The sequence below is a fragment of the Ambystoma mexicanum genome, chromosome 6q (assembly GCF_040938575.1).
Source record: "Ambystoma mexicanum isolate Mex_15411 chromosome 6q, UKY_AmexF1_1, whole genome shotgun sequence".
NCBI lineage: Eukaryota > Metazoa > Chordata > Amphibia > Caudata > Ambystomatidae > Ambystoma > Ambystoma mexicanum.
The window spans coordinates 1,034,363,272-1,034,382,958 of NC_090937.1; the positions used below are offsets into that span (position 1 = coordinate 1,034,363,272).

At 46.2% G+C, this 19,687-nt stretch overlaps 1 protein-coding gene across 5 annotated transcripts in view; it reads right to left on the bottom strand.

Annotated features, from left to right (window-relative positions):
* The window catches only part of PCM1 (pericentriolar material 1), a 2,166,942-nt gene that overhangs the window by 1,217,172 nt on the left and 930,083 nt on the right, over positions 1-19,687 (bottom strand). For all 5 annotated transcript variants that reach the window (XM_069631563.1, XM_069631561.1, XM_069631564.1 and 2 more), the window contains one exon: positions 4,684-4,878. In XM_069631563.1, the coding sequence (XP_069487664.1) occupies positions 4,684-4,878 (195 nt within the window). The remainder of the gene's footprint in view (positions 1-4,683; positions 4,879-19,687) is intronic.

A 19,687-nucleotide genomic window follows, 5' to 3' on the forward strand; every position in this document is an offset into this window, starting at 1 on the left:
AGACGGCTACTGAGAGATCCAGTCCATTGTCCTACCTTTTGTCATCAGACCAAGGAATCCGGAGGTCGGGTCCAGAGCTGCAACATCGTGGAGCAGCCAGCATGAAAATGTTCTTCTAACCTAAGGTACTGTGGGGAAAAAGTATTGCTTACCTTATTCCAGAAAGTCATTTCAGAGTATTAAGAGTGCACGTAGAGGTGTCCAGGGCAAACCCCGTCTTACCTCTGTCAGGGCCAAAGCCAAGACCAGACCAAGACAAGGGGTGCAGAGGGGCATGGTGGGGGCTGTGATGAGTGTACGAGTTGGGTCCAGTTGCTGTGCCCCTTCTGCAGAAAAGCAGCCTTCAAAAACTACAGCTCCCAGCAGAAGCAGTCTCCTGCCTACAACTCCCAGCATGCTCGGGGGCGCCACGGGCCAATCAGGAGTCCAGCAGGGTGTGGCACATCAACGCGCATGCGCAAGCCCCGAGGCTTGCGCTTGAGACTTCGGAAGGAGAGGACGTGCAGAGCCCAGCTCCTCCTGAATCATTCGCGAGGGGCCCCGCCCCGCCGGAGAAGCAGTTCGGCCCCTCGCTCCCGCAAGATAAGTCTTTAAACCCATCTTGGGGATCAGAGGGATCGGGGGAGAAGCGCAGGGGGCTTTAGCCCGCCCATTCCTAGCCCCTGCGCCTACTGGAAAGATAAGTGGGCGTGTTTCCTAGGCGCGTCGCTAATCCGCGCTTGAATTCGTAGTGGGGAAGTGAAGCGTACGAAACGCTAGTACGTGTGTTCCCGCCTCCTGGAACCAGGGAAAACTAGGCGCACGGGAGGCGAAAACACATGGGCAAAAGTTACCGCGGCGGTCTGAAGGAAGACCCCTGTGGAAGTTAACACTGGCATTTTTTCCACATTGGGAACAAGTGGAAAAGCCTCAGAAGAGTGGCGAACCTTGGCACACTCAAAAGCCCGTGATTAGAGCTCGGGTGGCAGCAAGGAATGTTGTGTGTTTGTGTGTGTGACGAATGAATGAGAAGGTTATGGGAATGCAGAGGCAAAACCCTAACTCGTGTTATTTCTTTTAGCTTCTTGGACCAGCACTGAACATTACGGACCTGCCACAAGACTTGACGGCTTCATCATGGACAGGACACTGAAAACTAGAGCTAAGTGTGCATGCTGAAAAATGCTAATTAGTTGTGGACAGAATTAGGTGCATGGCTTAGACTTGTACGTTAGATTAATCAGTGAGGGGCCCTAAGTCTGACTATGTGGAGGTGGTGTGCAAATAACTACTTGGTACCAAGTACAATCTAAAAGTGTGCAACAATCAACCCTTTCCCCTATAATTCCCCGTCCTATCCACAACCGCTACCCAATCCTCAATCCGGTTTCCCTAAAAACCCCCAACCTATCCAATCAACGAGACCTTAACCCTCCTTCCCTGCTCTGGTCCGGGTAGCCTGCGTAAGCTTCGACTTGCAGGCTCCACGACCATAGTGGGGGTGGTTGGTACTGCGTCGCTCATGCGCCTAGGACCAGAGTGCTCTGACAACCTCCGACTCAAGCGGCTGCTTGTGTCCCTTTAGAGAGTCCTTTAACAGGGTCTCCAACATTGGTTTAGCCTTCTTGCATCTTCCTTCCTAGAGACTAGAAAGAATCCACAGGAACGTTTGACTTCTATTGCTTTACAAGACTTTGAGCCTCTCTGAACTGCCTTTTAGCTAGGGTTGCATTCTGAACTTTAAAAGACTTGCTGTGCGTAGAAACTGCCTCCTGAAGCATGCTAGTATAACACTAGCCAACTGTTTTCCTTCCCAAAAGTCACTATCTTGTATGTGTATGCAGAGTAAATGTCTACCGTATTTCATAAAAATCTTTGTGAGTGCGTGTTATTACCGATACAATAACACTATCATTACTGTAAAAAGCTGTAACAAATGTAACCGCAAGCAACTACAAACTAAGCAGTGGCTTTTGAAAAGTATCCTAAAGTATTCATAAGTGTTTTGATTTTATGTACTAAGTGATTAAAAGGGGATTGTGTAAAAATAAATATATATTTTAATATACATTTATGTGCAAGTGTTTTTTGGAATTGTATTACTAACTAGGTTCAGTGTACTTACCTACAGCTTACTTCTTCCGCTTAAGATATGCCCGACTGACCTTCCACACTACCAAGGTTCCAGCAGTAGTACAGACTGATAGTAAGAGTTGGGGATCTACAGACCATTGGGATAGCTTACTAAAGTCTTACCTTCAGGTGGGACTTTAGGAAAACTCTAACACATAAGACAGGAAAAATACAAAGAATAGAATTTCAAAAGACAGAGCCCACAAGAACGAATGAGTGGAAAAAGCTCCACTCTGAGGATTTAAGGAAAAGGTCCAGAAGTCCAGCAAAAAGTGCTGGGGGTCTCACTAGGAGAGGGTATGAAGCATAAAAATGATACATCTCCCTAACACTCGCTGTAGCAGTCACTGTTCTCAGTGCATTTTTAGAACTTGGAGAATCTTCAGCTTATAGGACAAGAAGCCTCACTCTTGCAGTTTCAGCCTTCTTGCATGAACAGAAGCTGTGCTAGGCCTGATCCTGTGTTCGTCCCCTGAAGATCCCATGCCGCCGCCTGACCGTGGAGACTCACCGTGTTAATCAACACTCTTAATCCCTGGAGGTGGCCGGAGGAAGAGTCTTCATCTTTCCTCATTTGGTTGTTCTACTGCAAGCTGTCTGGAACAGATGCCTAAGCACTGCATCTGAAAGAGCCCTCTGCCCCCTGGTCCTCAAGGCCTTCCTCAACAGGACCATTCACAGAAGGTTGTGTCCCCAATGGAATCCGAAACACGAGCAGTAGTCTCTGGGAGAGTCAGGTTGCCAAAGTTGACCCAATTGTGACTGTTCGCCATAGGGGTAAATTGGTGCAAAATCCTGTCCCTAAATCACTCTGCCCCGACTTTGGTCAGTGGAGGCCTGGTCAATGATCTCTTCCTAACACTATCCTAAAGACTGGGATTGAGTAATTCTACTTATCTGAACTTTAACCTTCTGATAATAACCACTGCCACTCACTTTATAAACTTACCTGAAAAGTATCTACCTTGGAGCTGATGACTATTGTGCACAAGGCCCTAAAGCATCTTAATGTTGGAATTTATAAGTGATAGGGAAGCTTACGATTACACTGAAGTGTTCTTTCTATTTCTAAATGCATACGAGTGCTTGCCTGGACTACACTGGTCACTCAACAAAATGCTATTCGTTTTCTCCTGAGGGTGAATGTATATATTGGTTTATAGGTGTTGGTGTGACAATATTTGACGAAAGGTTTTACTTGATTAGTATAGATTTTAAAAGGTCTAATAAACTATGGTCTATTTTTATACTTAAATGTCTAACTAGAATTATTGGTGATGCTCCGTATGGACTCACTGTAGCCTTAAACCAATCTCGCACCCTTCCTGAGACTTACTCTTGCCGCTATGCTACATTACCTTGAATGGATTTGCCCAACCTCAGTGTCTTCCCTGTTCACCACAATAGGCTGGCCTCCCAAAATACTCCCCACAGGGCTGATTCTGGAAGTCCATCTTAAGAAGGTGTGCAGGTAAAAACAAACAGTACTTTGTTCTCCATACTATAATTCTCTCATAGCCATAGGGACTGATCAGTGCCCCCAGAGCAGATTGTCTTTATTTATTGGTTATTTATAATGCGCCCTATACACCAACAATTGTGTTTCGAGGCGCATCAAGACAAAAGGGGGGAGGAGTAGGGAAGTGGAACATGGCACAAAATAAAAAGAAAAAGATTCTTAAAAGGTCGTGAAACATTCGGTACATGCTAGTGGTAACACATGAGAGAAGGGGAGGAGGTGAAGGAGAGGTAGAGGGGATGAAGACAAAAACCTTAGCAAGGTAAGTATAGCAAAAAAGGTTTCACTTACCTCCAATAGTCAGGAAAGGTTCAATACAATAGCAAATAGTGTATAGAAGTTAGATCAGGATAGTTAAGGGGAGTGGAATTTGGAAGGGAGTGCTGTGTAGAGGCAAATAGGAAAAGAAGGGAAGTGAGGCAGGGGTAGTATGGGGATGAATGAGATCTAGAGGGAAGGGGGTAAGAACAGAGGGAGCAGGAGTTTACAGACAGGAGAAGGGAAAGTGTGATAAGACCGGGAAGCGGCATGTATAGAGGGAGAGACACATGAGGATGGAGAAGAGACTGGCATAGAGCGGTGTGAGAGTGGGGAAAAAGATTAAAAGTCACCATAAGAACGGCACAACAGGGCGATCATACAATCCCACTTAGGAAGTCCCTTAGGGAATCGAGGAAGGATACAGTCTTAAGTGCATCCATAAGATAAGGATAGAGTAGACAGAGGTACTCTGGTTATAGTGAATCCGTACTGCGACAAGGCCTTTTGGAGTAGGGAGACCGTGCTAGGGAGGTATGTAGGTACCCCCCCCTCAAGGTTGAGGTTAAGGCACAGGCGGGCCAACCCAACATTGCAAGCTCTAATTGTCTGTTTTCGTATGACAATTTTCGTTAAAAAAACATTTCTTGGTCACGTGGATCATTGCAAACATTGTCACATCAATTAATATTTTGGATTCTATGAGAAACCTGACAAACATTACCTTTTTCTGAAGAAACCATCAGTGATTTGCAATAAACCCACTAAAAACCATGCTATAAAATGAAACTAACCTGTCCTTTTTTCCTTTTGCAGTGTGCTCGTTCCGATTCATGTTGCTTTGGGGATGCAATGAAAAGTTTTCATTGGACAGCTTTCCCAGTTCCTCCTCTTCCTCTTCTGCATTAATACCATCAGAAGGATAGTCCTCTTCATCAATGTCTTCATCCAATGCACACTGCGTAGATCCTCCCCAGGTAGCCATGGTTCTAATATTTGTTAGAATTAACAGATCACCAACAGAGAAGTGTTAACTTAAAATGCATTACGATGCCATACATTCATACGTTAACACCAATCATCAAAAATAAAATAAACCTGTAATTATACTGAACATTAGAAAAAGTTACTTTCTAGAAACAATGGTTCTCCAGAATCGCTGTCCATGATAGAGTGCAAGGCTTTGATTATTACCTTGAATGAAACAGATACTCTAAAAATAAGCAATTGTAAACAATAATTTTGGCACCGAGACAAAGCGCATTTGCAAGAATGAATCATGGAGAATATACATGGTCAAGTCCATGGTGGCAATCTTGAGATTTTCTTTTGTGGACATTAAGAAATAGTCACTGTTCTTCTCCATTGTCGGCTTTCTTCCATACATATGTGCGAATACAGAGCATAACTTAGTCAGGGCAGAGAAGCAACTCTAATGAAACAGGTCCTGTAGAATAGCCTGACCAAATTTAGCATCTGATCTAGCTCGATGGAGGGAGTGCGGGGGGTGGACGGGGGATTTGGGGTTGTTCCAGTTGGTGGCTTTCTTGATTAATTTCCAAATTACATGTCTTTGGAAGGTAACAGTAGTAGCCTTTGCTCTATTTGCTAGAGAGTTAAGACCATTAGGAACAGCGCTGCAGTGGGAATTATATGATTCAGTGATGCAAGATACAATCCATCATGGAAAAGTATCCTTTTTGCCCAGCTGGGAAGCAGCAGATGTAAGATATTAGCCTTAAAGGAGAGTTCCGGGACTTTTTTTTTATTGTCCCTACGGTTCGGCCATGTGTTTTTAAGCATAACTCGGTAGATCGTAGAAAACTTTCCTATGGACCTTACCCGACTTTTCGTCCATTAACGCACTCGAAATCAGCCGCCATTTTATGATAATCCTATCACTTGCCGCATCGCCCTGGCTCACCTGCTTTTGCGGCACTAAATCAAATCCCCCGCCCCTGAAACAGACTTTATCAAAACATTCATATTCCCCGCCTCTATCCGTGACGTGACTGTGCTGCGTAGGCAAACGCGCCCAGGCGTCTTCTACGCGACTCCACACAGAACCCGGAAACCAACACAGATCAGCTCACAACACAGCGCGCCACAATTCGCAATATGAAACTGTACTTTTAAATCAAACCGCAAGATTGTAAATTTGGTAAAGTACATTTATTTGACATCAAATGTTTAGAGAATATTCAGCGATTTTCATTTTTATTTGCTCTCGATCCAAAATAGTTCGTCTTGAGGCAAGCGATGTTCGTGTGCAGTAAACAGGGTGTTGGTTTACGATAAAATAAGCTCTTCGGTCGCACTGATAATCGCATGGCTGTTCCAACAACGAGGCACTAGGCCACCACAACGGTTTGTATGTTGCATCTAGCCGTTAGTACCGCATAAGGGCATACTTGTACTTGGCGATCGTCCCATAAAATGGTCAGGGTGGTAACGTTGTTCACGCGGAGAAGCAACTGGCGGTTAAAGAAGCCGTCCGCCGGTGTCTGGTACTCGTGACACATGCAGTAATGCATGATGTACCTGTTTGAAAAACATAAACAATGAAATTAGTCTCACCATCAGATCTTTATTAAAATTATTCATTTTATATATTCGGTCGGGAAATTATTTCATAGCTAGGACAGTGCAACTGGGTTTTAAACGTCAAGGGGGGGGGGCTGTAGGATACTGAGACAGTCCCCCAGTGCAGGGGTTGACAGGGAGTGCAGGTGGAGAGTGGAAGGGCCCAGGACCGAGATCGCAGACAGTGGACCAGTTGTAGCAGGGGAGAGGGAGAGAGAAAGCAGAAGCAAAGGTTTTGAGGTGCTTCCGTAAAAGTAGACGGTTCTCCCCAAGATAGTGCGCGGTACAAAACATGCCACATAGAACGAACAAGTACAACTTAACCCGTCTTTAAAGCTACTGTATAGTAATTAAATTGCGGTATAAACTCATCTAAAGAGTTACTTACATTATATTTGCATTTTCCATTGCATCTGTGCGTAGGGCAGCCCCGAAATACCACTCCTTCTATGCCGACGTTATTTCTTCTAATGAACGAACATGAAATGGCTTTCGTTTCTGAAATTATATTCATTATCGTTTCTTACGTGGTCCAGGCCTGTCAAGGTCAAAATACAATAGAACCTTATTCTGAGTCGTGGGCCATTCTGGCACCCGAGAAAAAATCAAAGCAGCTGACCTTCACTTTGAACGAGCACACATTCCAAGTTAGCTACATTCAGTGTAAGGCATTCTCACAGGACTTGAAATTTACACTCCATCTTTGCATTTTGTCTGCGTGCTTTGCAGCCACACAGAACCATAAATACGGAGAGATTCTATATTTATTGAAAAATGATTTATATTACTGTTTGGTTTAATTTAATGCGCAAATGAACAAGGTTGGCTAGATACACATATTCAATGGGCCTGCGACATGAGGAGACTTGAGAGAACAGACAATCAAATTACAATCATTTAAACCGTTATGTGTATTTCTCAATGAGTTCTTCTTTAGGTGGACATGGAACAGAGGCAATGTTGGGTGGCCATGCAGTTGTCCCCTGCACAGGTTCGTTCACAACTCCATTTATGTGCCTATCTAGGATGTCAACAATAAGTTTCTCAATAAACTCATATTGCATATCCTCAAACACTGGTTTGATCACCCATTGTTTACTTCTTTTAGTGAAGGCCTTATTGTAGCGAAGCGTCCCTAAAGTTCCGGTCGTCCTACTTTGTTGACGGCCAACATTATGGTTATGTGCCAAGACCGCTAAAAGAGTCCGATTTATCATGCCCTGCATGCCAAAATGCAATCGTTTTGGCCTGTACTTGAGGCACATATTGTGGAACACCTCCAAATCTCCTGTGTGGCAGAATTCCGTGAGTCCCCTCAAAGCTTTTGTTATAGTTTTATCAAATACAATCTTTTCAATGGCTTTGTGAGTGGGTGATGAAGGAATCAACCACTTCTTCTTCCGTGCCTCCTCTGTGGACAAATGGCCATGTTCACAATTGTGGAAATGTTGGTTCGTGTTCCATCGGTGAACGTTTGTACAGTGTGGCATTACTGACCGCCATTTTTCCAGTAGAATTTCCAACGACCCTCCACATGTTTTTGAGCTCCACCAAAGATGGTTGCTGATTGACTTGGACCACTGTGAAATACCTTGCAATTCTTTTTTTTTACCTGCAGCCGACAATTTTTTATTGATTGATTTTGCAAGATGCCAAACGTCAAATTGGTGATATTTTTGTACTGTTCTCTCATTGTCTTGGCAATTGAAACGTGTCTGTCCGTGGCTATCAGGTCGATCACCATTCCCCGCGATTGTAGTTCTTGCAATGATGCTACAAAGCCAACTTTCTCCATGGCCACTGAGGATGTACTTTGTGACACCTGCACGACCACCAAACTCACAATTTTCTTACTTTCCATGTCCTGAAAGTGGTAGGTGCAGTACTTGGCTGAAAATCCTGGGCTGTCGCACTGTCCATCACCGGCTAGCCTGAACCGTTTGCCCGCGAATGTACTATCAATAGACATTTTTTCCATTCTCCAAGCTTCGCTAATGGCTGGAAATAGATAATCGGTTTGGTATTTGTAGAACTGAGTTTTCGCAATGAAATGGATTCCCACAAACTGAAAGAAAGACTCTAATTTTTTAAAACTTGAACCACTAAAAAGTGCAGCCGCTGCACAAAGTAGATTGCCTGCTGGCAGTTGTCCCAGCATAGGTTGTGCAGACCATGTGAAAGGATGATATTTTGTACAGGTGGCATGTATTTTAAGGTTAGTGCCTCGAATTGCACGAGTCACATTAATCAATGGCTCCCCACATACTTCCCCACCTACCAAATGCCCACATTTAATCCGAATAATAATATCAATCAAACAACTATCGAATACAATGAATTTGGCCTCTTTCCTTATACTGTCACTCTGCATCCCAGCTGGTTCGGCCTGTAACGTTGAGGACATGTCACTCACATGAAAGGTAGAATCTCTGATATCGTCTTCCGCTATGTTCAGTGATATTGATGGTGTTTCATTGTCGTCTACTTCATTCTCTTCCATTGCAACATCTGTTCCTTCTCCGGCGATGGGTGAATAAAACAATTTCTTCAACTTTCTCGCCGTCTTAGTTTTTGCGGGTGTGGATTCTGTGAATTGATCTCCGACTGCATGCGAACTACCAGGAGGACATTCACTATCAATGGCTGGTGGTGGTGGTATAGCTCCGTTGTCAATCACTTCATATTCTTCCCATTGGCACGATGCTTCTCCAGTCTCAAGTCCCTGCCAAAAGGTTTGACAAGCAACATCTCTCGTTCGCTTCACTGTCTGTGTAGATCTAGTTCGTACACCCACTCGCAAATAGAGGACATATTGGAAAAGGGGTGTTCAGTTTAAACACAACTTACAGTATTGAACTATTAACAGTGAAAAACAACATAATATAGTGACCAGGACACTAACCTTCTTTTGCTTTCTTTTCTTTGAAACTTTCTTGTCTCGAACTTCAACATCAGGACGCTGTTGCTCCGACTCGTGTGTGCATGTCTCCACTTCCTCTTGCGCTGCAACGACTATGTTTTCCTGATAAGCACATCCATCACGCACTGACGCTCCATGGACTCCCTGAAACATAGAACTTTCATTAGTATGTATAATAATATCGAAAACACAAAATGTACTTGGGGACCAATACCCACGTACATCTCAATAGCAAAACACGAATGAACGCTTTGTGTAGAACATTCAAACGACAATTATTCACGCATTGTTGATCTAGTTAGATGGAACTGTCAAGATCCATACCTCGGGCTCCTCATAGACTTCCATTGATGATATTATTGAAGATGATGCTTCAGTGACTCCCTGAAACACAGTAATTGCATTAGTATGGTTTTCTATTTTGATAAAAAGAACAGAAAGTTTGTGCAGGCGTGAACGGCTCATCTAAATAGACCTGCACAAATGATCAGTTGTCTAAAATAAATAATGGATATCTAAATATGATTCGATTTGCTCGATCGTTGGAAGTGTCACCACCCAGAAATCTGCATCAACTACTAGGGGTGATGTTCTTGTAGAAGAAGCTCCGTCATCTCCCTGAAACATAGTACTTGCGTTAATAAAGAAGGAAGTATAGCGGATGTAATCACGTCATATGATTTCGCTTCATCGAACTGTCAGTATCCATACCTCGAAATGCATAAGAACATCAAGGGACGATGTAACTGCGGTGCACACTTCTGCAAGCTGTTGCGCCGACCCGTAACTGCACGCTCCCCCTTCTTCTTGGACTAATGCTCCATCGACTCCCTGAAACATAGGACTTTCATTAGTAATGAACACAATATTGAAAAAAGAAGACACATAGGAGGGCGACGACAGAAGGACATATCAATGGCTAAAAACGAAAGAAACATTGTGTGTAACAATCACGCTACAAGAATGCAAGATCTGATGATCTCCATCGATGGAACTGTCCTGAAACGTACCTCGAGCATCTGAGTGACATCAACGGTAGTCGTCAATACGTTGGACTCCTCAGCATCTCCCTGAAAGACAGTACTTGAATTATTTTGGATAACAATAATTATAACTGAAAACAAAGACTAGAGGACGAGTATAAGGGTGTACCATTAGGTAAAATAATTACACGATAAATTAAAACTATTGATTTACATGCCTAAAACAAGTCAGTGGCAGAATAGCCAAGTAAGATTACCCGATAGGCGCTTGAAGTGGCTGATGACTGCAATAACGACACGGATGGAGAATCTTCCGCCTTCATATTGAGTGGATACATAAATGGGGAAATTATTGTTAGCTAATGCTACACACTACCGCAAGGCCGAGAGATAAATACGTAAACTTGACTCACCAGTGGAGGGATGTGGACGAATAGAGTGGGAATAGCGGTTGAGAGCAATTTTCGCCTCGCTCGCGGTGTGTTCTTCTTTATTAGCAATGATGTGGAGTACATGTCAGAGGTAAAGTGCCTGCTGCAGATGCGGTATCGATCACCCCTCTTGTCCGCAAAGACTTCTAGGACTCTACTTTCAAGCTCAGAGGGTGGATATCCGCAATATCGGACCCATTCTCTTATCTGATCTATTGTCTTAGGGAAAACATGCATTATAGTACCTTCAGATTTATTATGGGTCTTCGAAGGACAACCGCCAATGGAACAGGCAGGCATTGTGGAAAGTTCTGAAAAGTAAAGATCAACAATTCTCTATGAATACCAATGTGTTAAAAAATTAACTACATAAAAGGTTCAATGCAAGGTATGTTTTGGTTCTTGGAACTATACACGTTATTCACATGCGGATAAGTATTTGAATAACTTTAAAAAAATAGAAAAATAATTTGACTAAACTCAGAACATGTGACTAGTTCCTTGCATGTACTGTCTTGAACGAAAAGAAATTGGACGCAAAATGAGTATGGTACATGGCCTTACCTTGACGAGCAAACAGTTAGATGCAGGGATCAGAGTAGTTTCTTGTCGTAGAACAGGGAGCAGTTCACAGGTTGCAAACTGACGAGTTTCCTCGAAGTGGTCACGGAAGTTCACAGAGACGAAGAGCAGATAACCAGCACCTTCACGGGTTGACTAGCAAAGTGCAAAGAAGTTCTCATTATAAATATGAAGTGGGTTATAAAGAATTCGAAACAGGGGTGTGTTTGTGAATGAATGACGTGTATATGTCGTGGCATTATGCGGTTTGCAGGGGGCCGTCCAGCGTGAGGGGAGATGCTTGGCAGGAGACACGGGGTCTGGCGGTAGACATGGGAACAACAACCCATGCTCTATAGACCACTTTGAAGTGTACATGGTCTTTGGCACCTCTTGGCCTTTATCGCTCCCTGACAGCTCCACTTGCCAGCGCAAGTACCCCGGTGCGAACTGCCTTTGATAGGGCGGGGGGTGGATTGGGGCGGTGGTCGTGCAGACAAGACACAGGAAGACTCGTGAATGGAGACACACTTATGTGGATTGCAGGGGGCCGTCCAGCGTGAGGGGAGATGCTTGGCAGGAGACACGGGGTCTGGCGGTAGACATGGGAACAACAACCCATGCTCTATAGACCACTTTGAAGTGTACATGGTCTTTGGCACCTCTTGGCCTTTATCGCTCCCTGACAGCTCCACTTGCCAGCGCAAGTACCCCGATGCGAACTGCCTTTGATAGGGCGGGGGGTGGATTGGGGCGGTGGTCGTGCAGACAAGACTCGTTTGCCGTAGGGCCTCACCAAGGAGAGGCCATCTAACTGCATGTAAGAGGCAGGCTGCAGGATCTAGTACATGGAAGGCAGGGGGGTGAGTTTATAAATACCTCAGCCTCCCAGGAGAATATATGGGTGCAGTTCACCCTGGAGACCCTGAACAAAGTGGTGTGGTAAGTATTTTTGGGGGAGGAGGCAAGGCCGGGAGGCTTGATGCCAACCCGCAAAATAACATATGTATGTCTGCTGCATATGGGTTCAACGGTTATGTGGATTGAAGGTGGGCGGCCAGCGTGAGGGAGGATGCTGGCCGGAGACATGTGGTGTGACAAGACAAGGCACAGGAAGACTATTCAATGGAGACACACTAGATTCATTTAAAAAATCAAAACAACAATTGTTAAAATATATGTTGGGTTTTATTTTAGATCTTAATTTCAATTGAACATAAATAATAAACATTACACATTGTAAAGTTGCGGTTGCAGCACATCCCGGGAAAAGCCGCGGTATTGTCCACTGTCGCTGGGGAAATGTTGTCTAATGGCAAGTACCGCACAGGCAGGTATTACTCTCCGAACGCGGTGTCCGAGCCTCCCGTGAAGCCACCAAGTGAAGCAACGATAGGCCACCAGCCTGTACCACCTGTGAAAATGAAAGATGCAAACTGTATTAAAATGACAACTTTCTTATCACTGTCGATTCAGGTACAAAAATGTCATTCTGCTTTGAAAAAAATTCTATCTAGAAAATGCACAACATGGAACCAATTTACATGCATTCGAATGATATGTAGATGTAGTTTTATATGTAGGAGACGACCATGAAATAGTAGTCGCATCACTGACATCACAACCAGAGTATACTTACTCGTTACTCGGATTACGCGGACGAACAGTGCCGCAAAGTTTGTGCATAAGCACCATCATCATCCTCAACACTGTCCGTGAGAGGCAGGCTTCCCTGAACTCTGGCAGCTCGGTGATGCATTGCGGACTTGGCTCGCCTTCCGAAATGTAGGCCAAGCACCCGGAATTTTCACGGCAGCAGCAGTTCTCCTCCTCAGTTGGCATTAGCTCGCACCGATTGCACGTGCACCAGGTGGAGACGCCGTCCATGCGACATGGTCCAGGCTCTTCATCCGTTGACTGGTCCTCCCAACTGCCGTCCGAATCCCCATCGTTTTCGCGTGCTTGCCTTTCCAGTAGTTCTTCCTCGGTGTACTCGGGCTCGTACATATACGGCATTATTGTAGCCATTGTGTGGTAAAGAAAGTAAAATAATTTATAGCGGTGGTACTGGTATCTGTTCACACGGGCTACAATCAACGAAGGTAGCTGACCAGAGCACAGAAACGAGTCACAGAATACTCAAAGTAACACAGCGAGAGTAATGGAATCGAAAATCTGCTGCTGTGTGTTGTGAAACGGTGTGTTTATACTTATTGAGGAAAGAGGCGTCCTGCCGTTTCCATGGCGACACTTCATTAGCTGAGGCGCAGCGATTGTTGACACGAAACGTGCTTTGGCGTTCGGAAATGGGCGGTACGCGTCTGCTGATGTCAGGCTCAGGGGCGGGGGATTTGATTTAGTGCCGCAAAAGCAGGTGAGCCAGGGCGATGCGGCAAGTGATAGGATTATCATAAAATGGCGGCTGATTTCGAGTGCGTTAATGGACGAAAAGTCGGGCAAGGTCCATAGGAAAGTTTTCTACGATCTACCGAGTTATGCTTAAAAACACATGGCCGAACCGTAGGGACAATAAAAAAAAAGTCCCGGAACTCTCCTTTAATAAAGGTCTTGGTCTGATCCAGACAAAACGTAAGTAAAGTAGGACATTTCAACTTGCTTCTGTATTGGTTGCAAGTAGCTTTCTTTCTGGCAGCCTTGATTATATGTACGTTTTCTGCAACAGGTCAAAAGGAGGACTCTGACACTTAGGTACCTGTCCTAGACTTTTTTTATTTCTCTTCACCTTAAAAAAGGGCAAGTCTTTCACAAAACCTCTAACTGCAAGGCCTACACTAGAACAAAAATAGGGAAAAAGCTGCTTGTCAGGATGTTTATACATAAATGAAGTCTTCTGTCCCGAATCCTACTCTAATCTAGTCTCTTCCCCTACCTCTAAAAAGGAAATAAAATAACAGACATGCTTTTGGGAACTGCCCGTTGAAAGGTATGGCTGATATGGCTTCTGGCCCACCATTCCTCGCCCAACCCTATGTCTTTGCCAAAAGACCCTACCTAGGCTTACAGTTTGTCATACAGTTCAGGATGTTCTGGTATTCCGGCCATGCCACTTTACGTCTTCTCTGAATCTATGTTATTATCAGTCGTTCTCCCTTTGGGGATATGTTTGCCTTTCTTGCTCCCGAAGCTGTGGCCCTCAGTCATATTGCAACTCTGGACTCGGCTCCTTCTCACCCACCACTCAGGGTTTCTTTCAATGCACTAACCACCCACCTCTATTTGCTCAAACACACCACCCAAACACTACACACGCCTGTAAAGGAATGGCTATCCCCTCCCCCTCAAGCTGAATGTAGTACAGATAGTCCCACTCCCCCTGAAACCAAACGTAGATAAGTTGGTGGGGTGATGAATGCCTTCAAATGTTGCAGAAAACTAGAATAAAAATAGTGCTTCGCAGAAAAGCGCTTAAAAGACCGATTCATGTTATGAGGTCAGAATGTTTTAAATAATGGAAGGCTTGTTAAGTAGTATATGCCAAGTATATTGTACTAAAAAACTAGACTTGAATCGGACCAGGTGTCAGAATAGGACCAGAAATAGGGTGATCCACCATTTTGTGATAGGTCAGGCATAGTCAGGCGATTCCTAAAATGGTGGATTACTGCGAGTCATGATGACACCAGTGGAGATCTTTTCTTATAAGCGTTCATGTAGAGGACAAGGGAGGGGGCAAGGAGTGAGTAGAACTGGTTTAGACTAGGCTCGAGTGGCAGATGGGACAGTCGAGTGGCATATAAGCCAGCAAATCACAAAGTAGAAAGAAGAGCAGATCATTCATCATGCCATATGAGTTAACGAATCACTGAAAGGAAGGGTTGTCTTTGTGACCAAACCATTACTTCACCTCCCTAGGATTGTACCTAAGGCTGGGTAAACTTAGCAATTTGAGCAGAGTTCCAGAGATGACCAGCCTGTAAGATGTGTCTTGCCTATTGGAAGAAATAAAGCCCGATGTCTTCTTGAAACAAGCCTGAATGTCCTGCTTGCTCCAATATCTCTTCCTGATCCTAAGAGATGCCAAGGCCCACAGATGGGGGTATTGGGATCCCCATGAACACTTGGCGAGACATCAACCAGTCCTGAGCTGATGTCTCCAGGACTAACTGAACATGGAAGATAAGGTAAGCCATGCTATCACGCCTGAAAGGGGGAGTGACAATGTATTAGGAGGACAGATTGGGGAGGGCAAACTGCAGTTGCCCCACTCGGTAGAATAGAAGGTACTTGCAGGCATGATAGCATGGCAGAAGGCCTTGGTGCTAGGCCAGTGAAGAGGACTATTTTATTTTTGGCAAAATCCCAAGAAAAATAATTTCAGAGTGTTTTAAAAAAATGTCTTGGAACTTTTCCAATGAGTGAAAATTAAAAATTAAATTAAAAATCAATTTTTGGGAGATGCATGTTAGGAAAATGATTGTGATTTTTTCTGAAAGGTTTTCTATAAAAGTTTCTCACTTTCTCACTTATGGGGAATCATTCTTAGAAAAATATTTTGAGGTTATCTGTTGACGGTCTTTTAGAAACAGTTTATGGCTTATGGGGTAAACCCCTTCGATTTTTTTTGTTGAAAAATAATGTTTAATGAAATATAAGTAGTTTAGAAACAGAGAATGGGAATTACGTCGTCGGACCATCCCATCGAAAGAACGTTACCAGGTAAGAAAGTAACTTGTTCTTCGAGGGGATTGGGTCTTCCGACGTATTCCATATCTATGACAGACTCCCAAAGCAGTACCAGGGCAAGGAGGAGGGAAAGAATTTAGAATCAAGATTTAGAATAGCCAATCAAATAGCAGAGCAAAGGACCGCCTTGCCAAAGGCCAGATCCTGTGCTCGGATGGAATCGAGGGAATAGTGACGTACAAATGTATGTACCGAAGCCCAGGTGGCTGCATCACAGATGTTGCGAATAGGAACACCCCTCTGCAGGGCAGTAGACGCAGCCATACCCCTGGTAGAATGGGCCCGCAAGCCAGCCGGTGGGTCCTTACCCGCCAAGCGGTAGCACTCCGAGATGGCCAAAATAATCCAGCGAGACAAAGTCTGTTTCGTCACAGCTTGCCCCAAACGCTTACCAGCGTAACCAATAAAGAGTTGATCGTCCACTCTGACCCGGGACATGCGTGAAACATAAAAGCTTAAAGCTCTCCTAGGATCAAGCCTATGGAGCCTCTCCTCTTCCTTACCAGGATGCGGAGGAGGATAGAATGCCGGAAGAACAACCTTCTGGGCCAAATGAAATTCCGTCACTACCTTCGGAAGAAAAGAAGGACGAACTCTAAGGACAACCCTGTCCTTGTGAAATACAGTGACGGGAGGCTTAACTGAAAGTGCCTGTAACTCACTCACTCTGCGAGCGGAAGTAACCGCAACTAAAAACACAGTTTTCAGAGTGAACAGCCTCAAAGGGCAAGAATGTAAAGGCTCAAACGGAGCACCCATAAGAAACTTAAGAACAAGGTTTAAATCCCAACCGGGCACCAGGAAAGGTGACGGAGGGAACACATTAGTGAGCCCTTTCAGAAACTGTGAAATCAAAGGGATTTTAAAGTAAGAACACTCTTCAGACGAGCGCTTAAAGATGGACAGTGCCGCCAGGTAACCTTTAACGGTACCCACTTGCAAGCCCCTGTGGGCCAAAGAAAGTAAAAAGGACAGAACCATGGGAATGTCACATGCAAAAGGATCCACATTCTGAACTCTGCACCAGTCGCAGAACTTACGCCAACGGTACAGAGACTTTGTTGCTGGCCTTCGGGCTGAAAGCAACACCTCCATCACGTCCTCAGGGAGGTCCCAATCCTTATACCTCAACCTTTCAGAAGCCAAGCGTGAAGGTTGAGGGATCTGACCTCTGGATGGAGAACCTGACCCCCCCCTCCCGTGAGAGCAGATCGTCTCGGTAGGGAAGACGAAGTGGAGGGCAGATGGATAAGTCGAGAAGGTCCGGGTACCACGTCCTCCGAGCCCACGCCGGGGCAATGAGGATCACCCGGGAACCGAACTTCCGTAACCTCCGCAGCACTTGCGGGATGACGGGGACTGGAGGAAACGCGTACAGCAGCGGGAATGACCACTCCACCACGAACGCGTCTCCTAAGGCTCCTTCTGGAGGAAATTCCCGCGAGCAAAACCTTTCGCACTTCCGGTTGACACTGGAGGCGAAGAGATCCACTTGAGGGGTCCCCCAAAGGGCGAAGATCTCCAGGAGAATCTCCTGAGCCACCTCCCACTCGTGAGAGATTGCGCTCTGCCTGCTCAGATCGTCCGCCGTCACGTTCTCGTCTCCGGCCAGATGAACTGCCGAGATCGAAACTTCCTGCTGGATGGCCCAGAACTCGAGCTGCATCGCCTCCCTGCACAGAGGAAGTGACCCTGCCCCCCCCCCCCTTTTTGTTGAGGTAGTGCATGGCCACTGTGTTGTCCGTCAGGATCAGGACATTCTTCCCTCGCACAGACGGCAGAAAAGCCTTCAGGGCTAGCCTGATGGTCCTCAGCTCCAAAAGATTGATATGGAGTCTGGACTCCGACGGAGACCAACGACCACTGACTGTCAGCCCGTTGGCATGAGCTCCCCATCCCGTGAGGGATGCATCCGTCACGATCGTCACCTCCGGCCAGGGAAGCCAAAATGGAGCCCCCTTCATCAAGTTGCCTTCGACGGCCCACCACAGAAGATCCCGGGCGACCGAGGGCGGCACCTGAACCGGGTCCGACATCCTGCCGGAGGACTGCGACCATTGCGTCTTGAGTGCCCACTGCAAAGATCTCATCCGCAGGCGAGCCTCTGGCACCAGAAGAATGCAGGATGCCATGAGGCCGAGCAACCTCAAGAACTCGAACGCAGGGAGCGTCTGGGCATGCTGAAACTTGTGCACCATCTGCTGAATGTGAAGAGCCCTCACCTGGGGAGGAAAACACTGCCCCAGGGAAGTGTCGAGCACCTCTCCGATGTACTGGAGCCGCTGTGTTGGCGTCAAATGGGACTTCTTTAAATTGAGGGAGAAGCCCAGCCTGTGAAGGGAGCGGCAGGTGACGGACAGATGATCCAGGACTTGCTCGGGAGAGCCCCCCCCTGATCAACCAATCGTCCAGGTAGGGGTAGACGTGAATCCCCCCTTGCCTGAGATGCGCTGCCACCACCACCATGAGCTTGGTGAAAACCCTCGGGGCGGAGGTCAATCCGAACGGCAGGACCCGAAACTGAAAGTGCGAGTCGCCAACCGCGAACCTCAGGTACTTCCTGTGCTTGGGATGGATCGGCACATGGAAGTAAGCATCCTTGAGGTCGAGTGACACCAACCAGTCCTGAAGCTGAAGGGCCTGGAGGACTTGAGAGAGAGTAACCATCTTGAACTTGTCCTTCCTGAGGAGTTTGTTCAAACCGCGCAAGTCCATGATGGGTCTCAATCCCCCGTCTTTCTTCGAAATCAAAAAATAAGGGGAATACCATCCCTTGTTCCTCTCCGCTACAGGCACCAGTTCTATGGTGCCTTTCTCCAGCAGGGCTTGAATTTCCTGCGCAAGGAGCGGATCCGGACTCTGCAAAGAGAGGTTCCCCGGTGGATTGTCGCGAGGCCTGTGCCGAAAGGGAAGACAGTAGCCGTGGGTTATGATCTCCAGAACCCACACATCTGAAGTAATGGCTTGCCACTCTACAAGATGCTGCGCCAGCCTTCCCCCAACCTGCGAACCATGGGACATGGCCTCACGACTGAGTGGGAGCAGCTGCGGCGTTACCTGAGGGCAAAGAGGCAACGGCCCGAGCGGCCTTGGCACCACGGGTACCCTGTCGTCCACCTCTGGTACCCCTGCGATGGCCTCTTTGACTGCCAGCTCCTCTCGCTTTACTGAAGGATGAGTAATAGCGAAAGGAACCACCCCTCCACTGCTGTCCCCTGGGACGAAAAGGCGGAGGTTGGCGAACTGCAGCGCCCAACGACTTCGCTGCAGCTTTTGAGGTCTGCAACCTCTCAAGGCTCTCGTCAGCCTTGCTGCCAAAAAGGTGTTCACCGTCAAAGGGCATGTTGAGGAGCCGGGACTGCACATCAGGAGCAAACCCCGACTTCCGCAACCACGCAAACCAGCGTATCACGGTGCTCGCCGCCATGGACCTACTGACGCATTCAGCTAAATCCAAACCCGACTGAACGGACTCACACATGGCATCCTTACCATCCTGGACCATAGCAAGGAAACCATCCCGTTCGTCCCCTTCGGGAATATGTTCAGCCGCCAACGCAACACAGTTCCACAGAGTGTGTGTGAAACGAGACAAGGCACAAATGGAGTTGGCCGC